At 39.5% G+C, this 17175-nt stretch overlaps 1 protein-coding gene across 1 annotated transcript; it reads right to left on the bottom strand.

The window, feature by feature from the left end:
• Nucleotides 1-491: 491 nt before the first annotated feature.
• ZNF622 (zinc finger protein 622) lies at nucleotides 492-16625 on the bottom strand. The gene is made up of 7 exons (XM_081323473.1): nucleotides 16298-16625; nucleotides 13222-13836; nucleotides 11375-11632; nucleotides 9336-9498; nucleotides 6529-6641; nucleotides 1545-1688; nucleotides 492-790 (listed from the first exon to the last, which is right to left on the bottom strand). Exons 1-7 carry the CDS (start codon nucleotides 16329-16331, stop codon nucleotides 663-665), a joined length of 1455 nt encoding a protein of 484 aa, XP_081179599.1. The 5' UTR covers nucleotides 16332-16625; the 3' UTR covers nucleotides 492-662.
• Between the last annotated feature and the right edge of the window lie 550 nt (nucleotides 16626-17175).

The raw sequence follows: 17175 nt of genomic DNA on the forward strand, positions 1-17175 counted from the left end.
GGAATTGTCTCTACCTAAGAAACGATGCTGTACTAATTTGCCTAAGTGCAAAGGTCCCCAACATTTTGGGGCTAGCAGCCTCAACTGGAATTTTGGAATATTGCATCCTACGAAGCACTTTGAAAAAATTGTGGAGGATCTTGCCAACTATAAAACACTGATTTATCAGAAGGTAAGTTAATAAAAATTGTTCCCACAACCCCTTCTAGCCATCTGGAATATCTTATTACCTCAAATTACCTTTGGGAATAGGAGTTTGTTTAATAGTGCAAGGCAGGCAGTCACCAATTCAAAATTATTCTTAGAAAATGTCCAATTATATGAGGTTTTAATACAATAGTGGTTTACCAATCAGTAAGAGAAATAGTTCACTAAACTAGAATGTGTGAAATGGTTACAAGTGTCATGCCAGAATAAGGCATATTATCTGAAAGCCCAAGAGGTATACCTTTAACCAAGCTACATAGTACACATTACTACTGGGATGCAATACTGTCACCAAATTACAACACATTTTATGCATATCCTTTATTGAGCAGGTCTGATTGACAACATTCAATTAAAATATTTGAAATAGCAGCCTAAACGCAACCACTAGTAAGGCATCAGCCATATATTTGCGGCATCAATACTCCCAATATAGAACACTTTATATTGTGCTCTTAGAACTGGACTTGTGAGCGGAAATGCATCTGCTTTGTAAAGTTATTTTGCATGCTAGTTTTCAGCATCCACTTTGCTTTCATCCTTTGAAGGTACTGCATGTCACGCTCCTGAGCCAGAGCTGCTCCTGCATTAATGGAGAAAGAGCCAACATCTGAATCTCAGCAGAAAGCATAATTATTTTCCAAGATGAACAAAGCTGCTTAAACCTGCTATGAACTCGGCTAAGGTAGGCTGTGCTCTCCATAAAATCGGTCACTGTTGAAATGCAATTACTTTTACACTTGAAATGTTCACAAACGTTTTGAAATTATCCTGTATGGAGTTTGCCTACTGTTCTGGCCCAGCAAACAGATCAACATAGGAATCGGTGAGTATCTAGTCCAACGTTCTGTTTTCAACTGTACTTAGCTAGAAATTTCTGAGAACTGAGCTATCGGTAGAATTCTGTAACATGTTTTGGCAGAATAACCATGAGGGGGAGAGGATTCCACCAACACCCAGAGTAAGCAAAGGGATTTGGCGCACAGATAAATAAGAGAAAGCCCTCCTGGAATATAGTTTTGCTTTCACGATGCTGATTTTTCACCCTGCATATACGAATAATCTGATACAATTAGGGAAGAAGGGGGCTGGAAGAACACGCATAAAAAATGTATCAGTTCTTAAAAACCTGACTTCCAGTTTGGAGTAGGAGAGAAGCGTTCTGTCAACACCAGTGTTTAGATTTAGCTACTTACAGGAACCTTATGGTTCAAGAAAATACTTCTCAGGGAAAAGCTCTTTATTATTTACATATTGTTACTTGCAAATGTGTTAAAAACAATGGAAAAGCAAGCTAGTAAGACCCTGAGGTAAACCCACTGCTTTTATCTGCTCACCTGAGTTGCTTGTCCAACCGAGGGCTTTATACTGCTGCAGCACTCTGCCCACTGTCTGTTTATTTCTGGAAACCACCAATGCTCGTGAAGAACCAAATCGCTGCTTGTAATATCTCATCAAGGAACGGTGACCAATCCTGGCACCTTTATGAAAAACCAATATTCATATATTAAAGTAATAAAAGATATGAAATACCTTTTTTTGTTATAACAGGAGTATTGTGTCTCTAGCTGAGAAATGTTCGCTTTCCCCAAAGCATGTAACTGCAGAAGTAGCTGGCAATTCACTCTGGAATGCTCTGAGGCAGAGGTCTGCAACCCGCGGCTCCGGAGCCGCATGCGGCTCTTTCAGCCGTCTCCTGCGGCTCCTAGTCCTCTGCCATGTGCAGTCGGAAAAAAAAAAGTGGGACTAAAAATATTCAACCAATCAATTCAAATATGCAGGGTAGGTGCATATCCACCTTGGCTCCACTCTTCAGTCAAACCCTGTTCTGCGCATGTGCGTATGTACGCGCATGCGCACACATTTTTTGCGGCTCCCAGTTTTTCCTTTTCTGAGGGAACCGGTTCCAAGTGGCTCTTTCACTGTTTCAGGTTGCTGACCCCTGCGTCTAAGGCCATACTATAGGCCCACACAAAAGGGAAATCTGAGGAGAATTGCTAAATTTCATTTGGATTTCCAATTCCGAAAGCTGATCGATTTCTTTGGGACCTCTGAGCCTATAGTGAGATTTATCTTGTAATTACTTTTTATTAAAGATTGTAATTGAAATAGGGAAAACTAAGTCTATAAGGTGGTTTGGAAACATATCTCCTAGTTTTTACTGATGTTAAACTTTGTTTTGTTAAAAACCTGGGATGAAATATGCAGGCACAATAGATCCTTCTGAGGAGATAAATTGTAGAGAAATAACTATAGGGCTTTGAAAAGTAGACTACTTTAAATTCTTTGTTTTAATTAAGTTATGGACCTGTGACACGTATTTGTTTTAAAAGAATAAGATGACTGCAAGGAAATGAAAGATTCAGTGTTCTTCCCACAGCGGTTTAATGGAAAGATTCTAATATAGTGCCCTGTGATAAGAAAGTAGATCTGTCAATCACTGGTCCATTTTTATGTGCACTTTGCCATTTTATGGAGAAACAAAAGCTAAACATAGCTCTTTTGAAAATGTAAACACAATGTATTGTTTTCCCAAAACAGTCTAAAGAGCTGAATCACATCAAAGCTTCACCATGGTCAACATTCAATTTGGTACTGAGATTTTGTCTTGTCTTGAAGAACTGGCATATGTATGAAACTTTCTGACACGACTCAGGTACACCAAATTTGTGCACAACCTGATTTTTTTTTGGGGGGGGGGGCTTAATCTACTATCTAGTATGCAGGCCACAAACTATAATATATGTATTGTAAAAAAAAGAAACCCACTGGCATTTAGAGAAGATAATGTGTACACACACGCATGTGCGCACGCACACACAAACACACGCACACGCATGGACCGTCAAAAAAATTCTTTTGCTTCATTCACCTGTTAGCTTGGAGTTTGTCTGACATTTTGAAATCCTAACTTTGAAGCTATTGCATTATTCTATGTTTTCTTTCCAAACGTTCACCAAATATTTTTCATATTCACTCCATTCATAAGTGATTGGAGGATAATCAACTATTAATTTTGGGGATTCAGATATGTCATACATGTATCAAGAGAAATTAGTTGAAGAATCAGGGAAAGAAATCTAAGATTTGGAATTTTATCCTCAGGGTGAGGTCAAATTTTTAACAACTTCAAATGGATAAAGTATCTCTTTCTCCTCTCAATTTGCCCTGTTCAAGATCCACATGCACACTCCTGATTAGGGAATATTTTAGAAAGCAAACATTTTATGTTATAAAACTTAATTTCCCAGATTTTATCACCAAAGGTGGAGAATCACACTTAAATGGAACCAACAAAAATATTCCTAGATTAAAACCTTTCTTTTCCTTATTACCACCCATCACCCACACTTCCAAATCTCTCTCAAAATCATTTTGGAAAAACAGACATGAATTACAATTAATTTAAGATTACTACCAAGTCAAAGGCAAGGGAAAGTCTACATTATTAGAAAACATCAGCTTCCCTCCATTTTATATCAGAGAAAGCTGCTACATATCAAAGAATATAGTTTTAAGATCGATTGAATGAATGAGTCACTGCTGGTAAATGTAGCCATGCACAGACGTGAATGGTATTCCTGCCCATGTGAATATACTAATGATCGAGAATGGCCTTTTTTGATGATAAACCATCCCTTAAAATTATAGGGATAAACAAGCTTCCTTGCTTCTTACTGATACATTGCAACTCAAAAGGTCTACAGCACAATCCTGTGCTTATTAAAATATATTTTATATCAGTGTCTTGATCCTAACGCTCAGATTATTTCTTGTCCTACATTATTTATGTGTTTAATTTTTCCTATAACATTTGTCATGTCATGCACTTCTAAGTATAAAATGCAATACAATAAAAAACAATTAAAGTATTTTAGAGCATATAAATGAGTAATTATGAATAATTGGGATTTATCCAGTGTAATGAGATTGACACAACAGAGTGAACAAAATATACTTTCAGGAATCAAGTTCCAACTATGTATTATTTATTCCAGAGGATATGAGCAATGTCCCATAGATTCTTTAAAAGAAAGTAAAATCTCTGCAGTAAAATTTATTCCAATAAATAATATACCATATGCTAGCAATATCTTTTGTTTACGGGGAACATACCCATTTATTTTATTTCGTGTGCATCTCAAGTTATTTGAGATCAACTGTACCCATCGGTAATCCTATAGCATCTTATCCCCAAAATGCTTTTTAGGTAATCGTGTCAGAACACCAACATTCAGTATTCTGTGTTACTTCATTCAGATCACTTTAAGTTTTGAAGAACAAATTTTTAAAACTCTCTTCACTTTCTGTTATTTTAAGTATAACCCTTTCCTATCCATTAACCCAATACCATAGCATCTATGTAATTCCAGTTTGTTTACAGGGGCAGACCTGCTTCATGTCTAGCAGAAGTGTGCCCTGGACACCGAATCATTCCTGCTGAACTTGTGATGTAGGGAAAGAAGGAAAAGATTCTTTATTCTTCAGACAGCATATTGGAAGCCAGAGAAACAATTCAGCACAAGAAGGCTCTTAGGAGTTTGTATGGAAATTGTCAAGCCAAATTCTGCAAAACAAATTCTATCACTCTCAATATGCTCACTGGAAAGGTTTACACAACGTACTTCCCATCATTTCTAGTTAAAAGTATCCAGATGTAAGTCCCATCTGGTATCCTTCCCTGACCCCTATGATTAAAAAAAGCTGCCCATATGTTATTCAAAAGGGTTGCACATTGCATGATTTGAAAAAGTAATCAGCAAAAGGAACTTCAAATAAACTGATTCCTTTTTTTGCTCGCAAGGGCAAAATGCCACAGGCAGATAAAAATAAAAATTAAACAGTCCAATGGAGGCTGTTTTTGAGTAGTCTGGCTGAAGATAGGAGCTAACTGGCACAACGGCACACTTAGAAATTATGGTAAGGAAATCATATAGATGAAGTTAATGTGTGTGTTTTTTTATAACACCCGGCCTCTTGCAAACATTTTGTACTTCAAATTATTCGTTTCTATATTAATTTGCTTTATAAGGCTGCAATCTTGAATGACTTATAATTCTACGGAAGCATGAAAACAAAAGAATTGGAAAAAAGAAACCAGCAAACAGAACGAGCTAAAAAGAAAACAAAACAGGGCCAAAAACTCTACAGTCTGTGCAAAAAAACTTTAATTCTGAATGGATTCATCCAGTGTCTGAGCAAAGAACCAGGGCTTAAGGAAGGCCAGCCGGATCTGAGCCATCCAAACTTCGGAGGGAATAATGTTCCATAGGGCAGGTGCTGTGAAAGAGAAAGTGCATCTCTGTCCCCTCCCCCACAGATGGTCTAGTTTCAAAAAAAGGAGCCTGAAGCACACCCATCCTGCTGGATCTTGTGGGACAGAGAAAGCTGAAGAGAGTTTAATTGTATTTTACTTAAATTTTTTATCTAACTGCCAGATGATATCAAACTCTGGGCAACCATATTCATTATTCAGTGCCTTAAAGGGCTTTATAGGTGATAATCAACATAACTGAATCAAATCCAGAAATTTATAGGGAATCAACCCAGCTCACAGAGCTGTGGTGTTCATGGACGTAACAAAGTATGCCTTTTATTTATTTGCGCCACCGTATTCTGAACTAGTAAGAGCTTCTGGGTAAATTTCCAGGGCAGATTCCCATATCCAAAAGAGAAGTGATGGAATGATCTAATTACTGCATGAAAAGTAGAACTACAGTTACTTAGGACAGATTAGAGATTACAATTCATGGCACTTAGGAAATTGTTATTCACACAGTTGATCTCTTTTACAGAAGACCCTTCTTCAGATTAAAGACAATGCAAACGTCTTTATCGATAACTAATTTTGTGGGATAATTAGTGTAAAAAGAAAATGAGGGAACGGAGAAATGAATAATGTTACTCTTACAGAAGTTTTCCAAGGGACTTTCTCAAATGGATTTCAATTATTCCTAGGCTTCTAACTGAAAGACCAAAGAATCATTTTTCTGCCAGTATCCAACTCCTAGACTGGCATTTCTCAATCTTACCAGCCTTAAGATGTGTGTATTTGAACTTCCTAGAATTCCCAAGCCCACAACTTTGTCCTAAATCAAACCCATCCTTACAGCAGTTTCTCATGTCCTGCAATGGACAGAATAGGTACGAAAGCATAGGTTTTCTCATAGAAAGGCAGATAATCAACCAAGAAATCTAGAAGCCATCTGTATCTATTCCTGTACCACCCCTGCCCCAGACTAGATTGCATCCTTCTAAACTGCAATGACAGAAAGTTAGCATAGCAAGACAATAATGGCTTATTTCCGTAGTGTCGCGTACCTGAAGGTAAAATCAGCTCCATAGTTTCATCGTCATAGTCCAATTTCTTTTCTGATGGCAGTTGTTCAGACATCTCTACATCCTCTCCTTCTTGGTAATCAGGATAACTGCTCCTATAAAAGGGTCAATATTTTGCCTTTAAAAATGAGAAGAGACTGTCTAGAAAAAAATAGTTGAGTCTGAAAATTAGTATCTTTTGCTGCTAAGAAATATAATTGTGGGAGCTTTGAGACCAAGGAGAAAAACAGTTTGCTCAAGATAAAAAAAGAAGCATATCTGCCCTAATCCTGCCTCCTGGGTAATCATGCATTCAATTAAGGACCAGCAATTTTGCTTCCTCTTCTCACTCAGCTGCTTCCATCCTATTGGTTATGAAGCTGCACTATAGCTGATTGTTGTAAGAATCTTGACTATTAAAATTAGAACCTTACTATCTCTTTTCTTTGCATCCTGTATTTTATCATGGTGAGTAAGATCTATTTATCTTTATCCCACCTTTATTATTTTTATAATTTAATGCAGTGAACATACCTAAGGATTATTAGATAAGGGGCTTAAGAGAAAGCAGCCAATGTTGTCATTTATGGTATGATCAGAGCTAAATAATGTATATTGGTAAAGGGCAAAAATGCAGCTGAAAAAAAGTACAACTAATTCAATTAAAATAATCTGTTAGCTTGACACCCTCTCTACAAAGGAAAGGGCTAGAACAGTTAAGATCTTTAACCTAGGAAAAAGGCCTACAAAGGGCAACATGATCAAGGTGTACAAAATTATGTACGGCATGAAAAACTGGCCCAAGATAAGATTTTCTCCTTGTTATAAGCCACAGGACCCGGAGTTCTCTTAAGCCACTGGAGGAGTGGTTATTCAATAAAACTGATCAGAAGGAAATTTCGAACAGATAAAACAGAACAGATTGCCAGTGACATATTTTTTTTCCCAAACAGATGATTCAAATGCAAAGTAATAGTCCTAGAAAAAATGATTCCTGAAACAGAGATAGCTAGTAACTCTAAAAGAAAATAAAAAATGCACCAGAGGCAATAAAAGGCACTTTGGAGAAGGGCTTTTTCTGCCTTGGCTCCCTCCCTTTGGAACAAGACACTCCTCAAAGTGAGATCTGCCCCCCACCCTCTTGGTCTTCTGTAAGAGCCTCAAAACCTTGCTCTGCTGATTGGCCTGAGCGGTCCATGTTAGAGGTAGTTAGTGAACTAGGAAGGTCCCACCTCCATTCTGTAGTACTCTGGTTTTTAATTGATTAAAGTTTAAAATTAACGTTAGTTAACTGTTGTAATGTTTTCTACCTTTGTTTTTAAGCCACCCAGAGTCACCTGACAGCGAGATGGGAGGAATAAATAAAATAAATAAATAAATATCGCACTTGCAGCATTACATGCAGATAATGTGCAACCTAGCTCTCACCCCAGTGAATTGGTATTTTATATGTAGGGAATTAATGTGGGGTTTTCCAATTTAATCTAGAAGAGTACCATTGCGGCAAGACTGGATAACGTGCTAATTCGACTCTTGTTTAAATCATGCTGCCTCCATATTGTGGGGCCAAAGAACAAGGATCTTGTAAAATATAGCTTTAATGAATGTATTTTTAAGCAGGGACATGATGTCTTTTAATAAGCTATTTCCTTCCTGCTGAATAAGCGATCGGTATATTTATTGTTCAGTATATTTATAATTCACATAAAGGAAGAAGAAATGTATACCCCACTTGACTTCTCAAAATGCAGGCAGATAGAACGGAGACGTGCCTCCAATTTTCAAAAGGCCAATACAAATGCTGCCCTATTGTATTTGTTGCATCTACAGTGACTATATCTAGACAACCATAGGAAATACAAGGTCTATAGGCAGCACAATCATAAGACAATGATAGGAAGTTCAATTCTCCTAGAGCCAAGGCAGGGTTGTAAGCTCTACCTCCCGGTTAGACTACTGCAACGCCCTCTACATGGGGCTGCCAGTGAGGACCACTCGAAGGCTTCAACTGGTGCAGAATTCAGCCGCGCGAGTTGTGATGGGAGCTTCCCGATACTCCCATGTAACACCTCTTCTCCATGAGCTACATTGGCTTCCGGTTGCCCTCCGGGTGAGATTCAAGGTGCTGATAATGACCTATAAAGCCCTAAATGGCTTGGGTCCGGACTATCTAAGGGAACACCTGCTGCCGGCATCATCTTCCCATCGTCCTGTGCGCCCCCACAGGGAGGGCCTTCTCAGGGTACTGCCGGTTAATGAATGCCGGCGGGTTATTCCCAGGGGGAGGGCGTTCTCTGTGGGTGCGCCTGCCCTATGGAACCAACTACCTACGGAGCTTAGGACTGCCCCTGACCTTCGCTCATTTCGCCGGGACCTGAAAACTTGGCTCTTTGAGCTGTTTGGTCCAGACTGTGGGGTTGTTAATTTAACTGGGTTTTAGATTTACTCTTGGGGCTTGAATTTAATTTAATTTGTTTTAATTGATTTTAATTTTTGTATTTCATGGTTTTAACTGTCCTGTAAACCGCCCTGAGTCCTACAGGAATAGGGCGGTATACAAATTCAATAAAATAAAATAAATAAATAAAAGGCTTTGCTGTGGGTCCTGCTGATCAAAGGATTACTGCACGTTCCTTGTGATTCCCAAGTAACTGTTACAGGATGATAGTACTAACTTAGAACGTAACCTTATACTTTTGGTCATCCGTACGCAGATTCATCACATACACCACCCCAGAACTGTGCCATCACCATCAGATTTTTACCTAAGCCAAACATTCAGCGTTTTTCACCAATAATGCAGCTCCTACCTGAAATCATAGAAGTCCGCAAATTCCAGAGCAGCATCTCCCTCAACGAAGAGCTTGCAATGGCTTTTGTCATTCATATGTGCCTGCACAGCTTTAATTGTGTAAAAGGACTTCCCTTTCTCATTGCACCATAGACAGATCTTCCCAACCCCAATCTTCTCTCCTGAGCATTGAAAAAAATGAGATAAGAATTGCCTTTTGATCTTACATGACTTCAAAATATTAATTGCATCCTAACATTTAGCATCAAACTACTTTCTGTTCTCACTGCTACAGCCAAGAATCTCTATTCAGCTTTTCTACCAACCCTGCAAACCCACCCACCCCCTGCACTTCTATTACATATCATGGAACTACCCGAACATTTTTTGACAATAGATTTGCAGTCAGAGTAGCTGTTCTACCAACTGCCTCATTGTTAACTATTAGAAATTTAGTTATCATACAAAAAGTTGCATGTAACAATAAAGGCAATTATAAACAAGTAAAATAAGGACCTGTGTTCCAAACTTGGCCAAGTCCCAGTTAAGGTTCCTTGTCAAGAAAAGTAGTCGTGGTAGAATGTATTGCAAAAGTAATTTCCATTTCCCATGATTAACATTATTTCTGAGATAAGCTGTTCAGCTGAACATGAAAGCTTACTAGATACCTCTGATGCAGGTCCATTCCACTAGTGAGAGGAATAGATATAATTGTTTCACAACCAGTATCTATATATTGTACAGGTAGTCCTTGGGTTATAATTGTCTTTGCTAAGTAACTTAGCAAGGGCAATTCTGGTAGTCCTGGTTGCCGTCTTCAAGTGAGGACCTCATGTGATCACAACTTCTGACTTCCAGCCAGCTTCCCCATTGACTCTGCTTGTAGGAAGCCAACAAGAATATTGGAAACATTTTGGCATTGGATAAAACAGTGGTTAGAAGAGATACTAATGCAGAAGATCGAGTTAAAGCCAGAACTCTTTCTGCTGGGTATTACCAAGGAAAAATACAATAAAGGATCCCTATACTTATTACTACACATGCCAACAGCAGCAAGATTAGTCTTTGCACAGAGATGGAAAGACAACGAGACACCCTCAGAAGAAGAGGTAATAAATAAGATTTTATCCTGTGCTGAAATGGATAGGTTGGCGCTAGAACTCAAGGATAAGAGTGAAACAAATTATTATGAAATCTGGAACAAATTGTATAATTGGTTGGAAAAAAATATATGGAAAAACTTTCTGATTCAGCAAAACACATTGATCAAGAAACATACTGGTCAAAGGAAAATATTAAAGTGAAAATTAAGAATATAGATGATGGGATCTACCAGAGAGAATATTTTAAAAAAGAAACATTTGTTTGAATATGTGGATTATGGATTATAGAAACCAATTGTTAATGATTTCCCAGCAAACACAGTTAACCAACTATTAAGTGATTTATGTTTTAAAAAATCGATAAAACATATTAAAAAAAAGAATATTGGAAATTGCGATCATGTGACCACAGGGGTGCTGCAACAGCTGGAACTACAAGAACTGGTTGCAAGTATCATTCATTCAGCTCTGCTATACCTTTTATGGTTACTGAATGATTGGTTGTAACCCCGATTGGTTGTAAACCAAGATCTACCTGTATGTACAGTTTACACAAAGCCTATAGTGATACTCTTCCAATGGTGCATGCTCAACCTTATTCTGATGTAAGCTCAAGTTTATTAAAGGGCATTAAATTCTAGGAGAAAATCCAATAGTCTAAATCTATATAGAATATATTTCTAGAGGTCAAATTCTGTCCAAGAGGATGACATCTTATCCTATTTGATGTATCTTTAAAATGCCATCTATACCAACCCTAATTTGATGTAGTTGATGTTAAAAATTCCATGTACGTTAAGAAAATGTGATTTTTTTTGAAAAAATGCCATATTTATTAATCAGTTATATTATATATAAGGAAGAATGAAACATTGAGAGAAATAACATATACAACTTCCTTAAAAATCAGTAACGTTTATCTATTTACGAGAGAGAAAGCTCTGACAAGACTTACCCAAATACTTGATCAATCCTCTGAAATCTACAAGGTATTCTATGTCTGGAATAAAAAAACTATGGACTTTTGTCATGTGGGCCACATTCTTCATGAAACAATTTGAATGGTGAGAACAGAATAAGCAGTCTGTTATAGGAATTGCATCAGATTCAGCCCCATCATTCCCCAGTTCGCTGTTTTCTGCTTCATCTGGGTTTCCTTCTATCTCTTCTTCGGACTCTATGTCTTCATTTGAGTCTATATCCTCCCAACCTTCTAACAAGAAATCAGAACAAAACCTTAAGCTGGTTGAATTGCATTAAGAAGATGCATATAAACCATTTAATACAACAGCATGCCACTAGATCTAGTTAAGCATAATGTTGTTAGCCGTTTTAATTTGGTTAAGAAAATGAATTTTTCAACATCACTTGAAAAGCTCTGACACCAATTCCAATGTTTGACTTTAACCTTCAAGCTGCCCAACTCTTCTCTGTGAAGTGTCATTTCCCTAAGGCAGGGGGTAGGCAACCTCGGCTCTTTTATGACTCATGGACTTCAACTCCCAGAATTCCTGAGTCAGCATAGCTGACTCAGGAATTCTGGGAGTTGAAGTCCATGAGTCATAAAAGAGCCGAGGTTGCCTACCCCTGCCCTAAGGCAATGCATAAGCTGAAAAATACATTCCAGTAGGACAGTGCTTTGAAAATAATTGAGAGAAAACCTTTTGTATAGCACATGTCAACAACTCTTTAAAGCAGCCCCAATTTAACCAGAAGCATGTAGCTACTCTCTGCAGCTGTCATATGTCCCTGAGAAATGACAGTTGTTTTAAAGACTGGAAGACAGATGCCACATCTGTGAGCAAAAAAAGCCTCTTTTGAAATCAAATTTATTAATCCTATATTCTAACTCAGACCGGTATAGCAGTGGTTAGTTTGGTGAATATTGTATTCTACATGATGGGTCAAAGGTAACTCATAAATTATCAACCAGCTCAAAATATGACCCAGATACTCTTTTTAATGGCTGTCTCTAAGAATCTAAGCTCTTTTGGCAATGGACTTACATTATAGCAGAGGATGTGATGCAATTTTGCCCCACTGAAAAACCAGATTCCAGCCAAAATTACACATATTATGTATTATATATTATATGATTCAACCATAAAATGATGTAAAAATAAATCTAATTCTGAAGCAAAGCACTTCAGAATTATATACAATTTCGAGGTCATGACAGGAAATACATCTTAAAGGTAGGAGCAGAAGAAAAGCCTTTTAAAACACTTTGTTTTCTTTTTTACAGTACTTTGTATATTCTAATTTTGTTGTGGTTTTTTTTTGAAAAATACATGCCTGTTATATGACACCATTCTTTTCATTAATATCATGCTTTCAGTGCAACACAATCTTATGACTGTTTATCCAAGATAAAGGCCTATTGTTCGATAAGGATTATTCCATAGCATATTCCATTCCATAACCCAAATATTTTTTATTTTATTTTATTTTAATCCCATTTATATCCCACCCTTCTCCGAAGACTCAGGGCGGCTTACAATCTAAGCACAAATCAATGTGCTTAGCAATAGCCTTCATTCTATGTATATGCCTGCTTATTAGGGCTTTCGGCCCCCGCCAAGTGGCATTATTACAAAGTCAGCTCATTGCCCCCAACAATCTGGGTCCTCGGAAGGATGGAAGGCTGAGTCAACCTTAGATACTGCAGTCCAGTGTCACTAGAAGATGCAATTTTGCTTTCAAAAGTTTCAAACTGAACAATATACAGGGCTTCCCCCCCTCCCCAACTACAAGGTCCACATTTTAGTTTTAACTTTTCCTTTAATCTCCTTTTGTCATTACCTTCCTCCATATCTTCCTCCTTTCCTTCATCGTCAGACGGCTGTTGTGCCAGCTTCTTAGCCTGTTGCTCAAACCAATGTAATCGAGGTGGTCTTTCCATGTGCTCTTTTCTCGGGAGCGAACTGCTGCTTTCTTCCATGAAAGAACCACCAATGGCATCTCCAGACAGGGCAACCTTCTTTGGAGACGAGGATGGCTGAGCTTTGATGGCTTGCTGGATAGCAGTGTTCATGGCGTCTTTGTCGACGTTCTCTTGAGCAAGGCCCTTCTCTAAATTCTTCTCATTCAAGAGTTCCACTTTCTTGTTGATTGCTTGGACAGCTTTCTTCTCAAGCTCCAAATGTTTCCTGGATTTCAGGTGGTTTGCATATGCATTGAAATTGGAAAATCGCTTGCTGCAAGCCACACAGTATGTTGCAGTGGCCTTGTTCTGTTCTTCCAATCCCGCTCTTTGGGCTAGTACTCTCTCTTGAAAGTTCTCAGCAGTGACAGGGGGCATCTCAGCCACTTTTCTCTTTAGGTTATACCTGTGCCAGTCAGTTTTATAGTGGGCTCGCTGAACATCTGCATCCTTGATAGTTACTCGGCAAGTGATGCAGGTATATGATGCTGGAGCTGGGAAGAAAGGAAACAAGTAATTAACCAGTGGAACAACCTGCCTCCAGAAGTGGTGAATGCTCCAACACTGGAAGTTTTTAAAAAGAGACTGGCCAGACACTTGTCTGAAATGGTATAGGGTTTCCTGCCTGAGCAAGGGGTTGGACTAGATGACCTCCAAGTTACCTTCCAACTTATTATTATTATTAAGTAAATACACAACAGAGGTTGAACTGAAAAGAAATTTGGCTTAATCAGTTAGCTTAGATATAATTCTATTTCAGATATTTCCATCCTGACTCCCCCCCCCCAGGAATACTGAACTACAACTCCTGTAATTTAGCCAGCACACCTAACAATAGGAATTATTAGTCTAATGTTTCTGGAAGTCAAAGTTAGCTTATTTTAAGAAGTCAGGGGATAGATATTTTATATGTCAAGAGATGTTTTCTAAGTTTTCTTATCGTTGCAGGCTACTGCGGTTGTGTTAATTTAAATTTAAGAATATGACAGAATTTGTTCCAAGAATTCTTGAAGCTCACAGATTTGGGGAAAAGGTCAGAGATGAACAATATAAAATAGATATACCCGCCAAATTAAAAAAAAACCTATCTTTAGAAATAACCTGCACGGCTCTCTAGTTTAGGCTAGAGAAATCAAAGTTCCCGCCAATTCTTGGCAAGACTGCAACAGGATAACAAAGTGTATTAGATCTCATAGTTAAACGATTACATTTCTCTTCTCGGAATTCAGCACTTGGCAACAAAAGATTACCGGTAGTCCTCAAATTACAACAGTTCATTTAGTGACCATTCGAAGTTATTTGTGACCGTTTTTTCACACTTACAACCACTTCAGCATCCTCAGGGTCACATCATTAAAATTCAGATGCTTGGCAACTGACCCACATTTATGACAGTTGCAATGTCCTTGGGTCATGCTCTTTTGCAACCTTCTGACAAGCCAAATCAACGAGGAAGCCAGATTCACTTAACAACCAAGTGACTCCCTTAACAACTGTGGCAAGAAAAGTCATAAAAAGGGGCAAATTCGCTTAACAAATGTCTCACATAGCAACAAAAACACTGGGCTTCATTGTGGTCGTCATACGAGGACTGCCTGTATAAGGTACAAAGGTTAGTACCCCCAGCGATAAGCATAAAAAGGTGCATCTTAGAACACAACAGTTCACACCCTATTCCTTCACAGGGAGATGCAACTCTGCTTTCCCTTAAAATCAAACCCAGCGGCCAGAGACACAGACAAGGCCCCATTTGAACTGCCACCCGTTGAAAGAGCAAGTCTAGCACCAACACAGACAGCCACCCCCCTTGTTGTACCCGGGGCCAGGAGTAGTAAGGCAAGCGCAATACGAATGCACGTGATTTAGGAGATGTACATATTGTACATATTGGCAGCGCGGGGGCTGCTGACCTCTCACGCCCAGCGCCGTCAAGGAATGGGAGAGCAGGGGGGGGAGCCTCAGCTAATCTCAATGTACACATGTTCTACTTTGACAATAAAGGTTTATTATTTATTTATTTATTATTTACGGCCTGTCGATGTCGGGCTCGCCTTGCAAGGGCCTAGGCGTGCTTTTTTTATTATTATTGAAAAGTTTTATAAAAGTTACAAAGAATCCCCAAAACCAACCCGCCCCCCAACCCCCCCCTCCCCCACTTCCCAGAGCTGAGTACAGGGTTACAAATATAATAATCATAATCTAACATTAACCAACTATATAAATAACCAAGTTCGTAATGCGCTTTAACTCCCCTTAACATAAATACAAGCAAACTAAAAGTAGACATAACAATAATAAAAAACATCAACAAATTAAAATCCAAACCCTTAAACAATCCAATATCCAAATTATTAAACCATAAGGTAAAGGTAAAGGTAAAGGCTCCCCTGCACATGCGTGCTAGTCGTTTCCGACTCTAGGGGCCGGTGCTCAACTCCGCTTCAAAGCCGAAGAGCCAGCGCTTGTCAGGGGACGTCTCCGTGGTCATGTGGCCGGCATGACTAGATGCCAAAGGCGCACGGAACACTGTTAGCTTCCCACCGTAGTGGTCCCTATTTTTCTACTTGCATTTTTTACGTGCTTTCGAACTGCTAGGCTGGCAGAAGCTGGGATGAGTAACAGGCGCTCACTCTGCTACGCGGCACTCGGGATTCGACCCGCCAAACTGCCGCTCTTCTGATCGACAAGCTCAGCGTCCTAACCCACTGAGCCACCGCAGCCCTTTATTAAACCATACTAATACCAAAAATAGTAATAATACCATAGACTTAAAACTAATTAAAAAATCCCACTATAATAATCTAGTAAGAATAATAACAATTTAAAAGGGCCTAGGCGTGCTTTAGTGCGTGCGTGACCGCGATCGAAGGGACCCGAAGAGGGTTAAGCGGCGGCGGCGGAAATGTCCGCTGGATGCTGCTTCAGCAGAATTCGCTGCGCGCGCCTTGGCCTTACCTGGCGCTCCGAGGGCAGGAGGCGCGTCGCTCATAGCCCGAGCTCCGCCGGGAAGCCCTTCGCCTGCTCGAATGCCGGGGCGGCAGCTCAGGACGGCCCACGGGGTGGGGTAGGGTGCTCAGGCCAAAGCCGGGGAGACGGGGCCCGGCTGCAGGAGAAGGCCACCCGGTCGGGCGAGAGATGGGCCAGGAGACGTGGCGACACGCTGCTTCGGGGGAGGTTGGGTCCGTTGGGCCGAAAAGAATCCGCGCCAGCGGTTAAACGGCAAAGACTCTACCCGCGAAGTTGCTCTTCTCGCTTCCGGGTTAGAGGAGCAGATGGGCCGATCGGCACTCCCGAACCTACTTCCGTCGTTTGCCTCCCCGCCCCCTGCAGGCCTGGAGGACCAGCTGCTTTGTTCTGGTTACGGTCGCTTGTTTTTTTGCGCTTGGGACGAGGGAAGGAAAAGAGGGAGGCTTTGGGAAGCCGTTTGCGCGAGTGCAGCGAGCTTCACAGAATCGCAGGGTTAGAAGGGACCACTGATCCAGTAAAGGAGTCTTTATTCTGACTTTCTCTCTGCCCCGAGGAAAATCGTCCCAACAGCCTGCTGCAGGCCCTGCATATATATATCTCTATCTATCTATCTATCTATCTATCTATCTATCTATCTATCTATCTATCTATCTATCTATCTATCTATCTATCTATCTATCTATCTATCTATCTATCTATCTATCTATCTATCTATATCTATCTATCTATCTATCTATCTATCTATCTATCTATCTATCTATCTATCTATCTCTATCTATCTATCTCTATCTATCTATCTATCTATCTATCTATCTATCTATCTATCTATCTATCTATCTCTATCTATCTATCTATCTATCTATCTA

The sequence above is a fragment of the Vipera berus genome (assembly GCF_964194415.1).
Source record: "Vipera berus genome assembly, chromosome: 3".
Lineage (NCBI taxonomy): Eukaryota > Metazoa > Chordata > Lepidosauria > Squamata > Viperidae > Vipera > Vipera berus.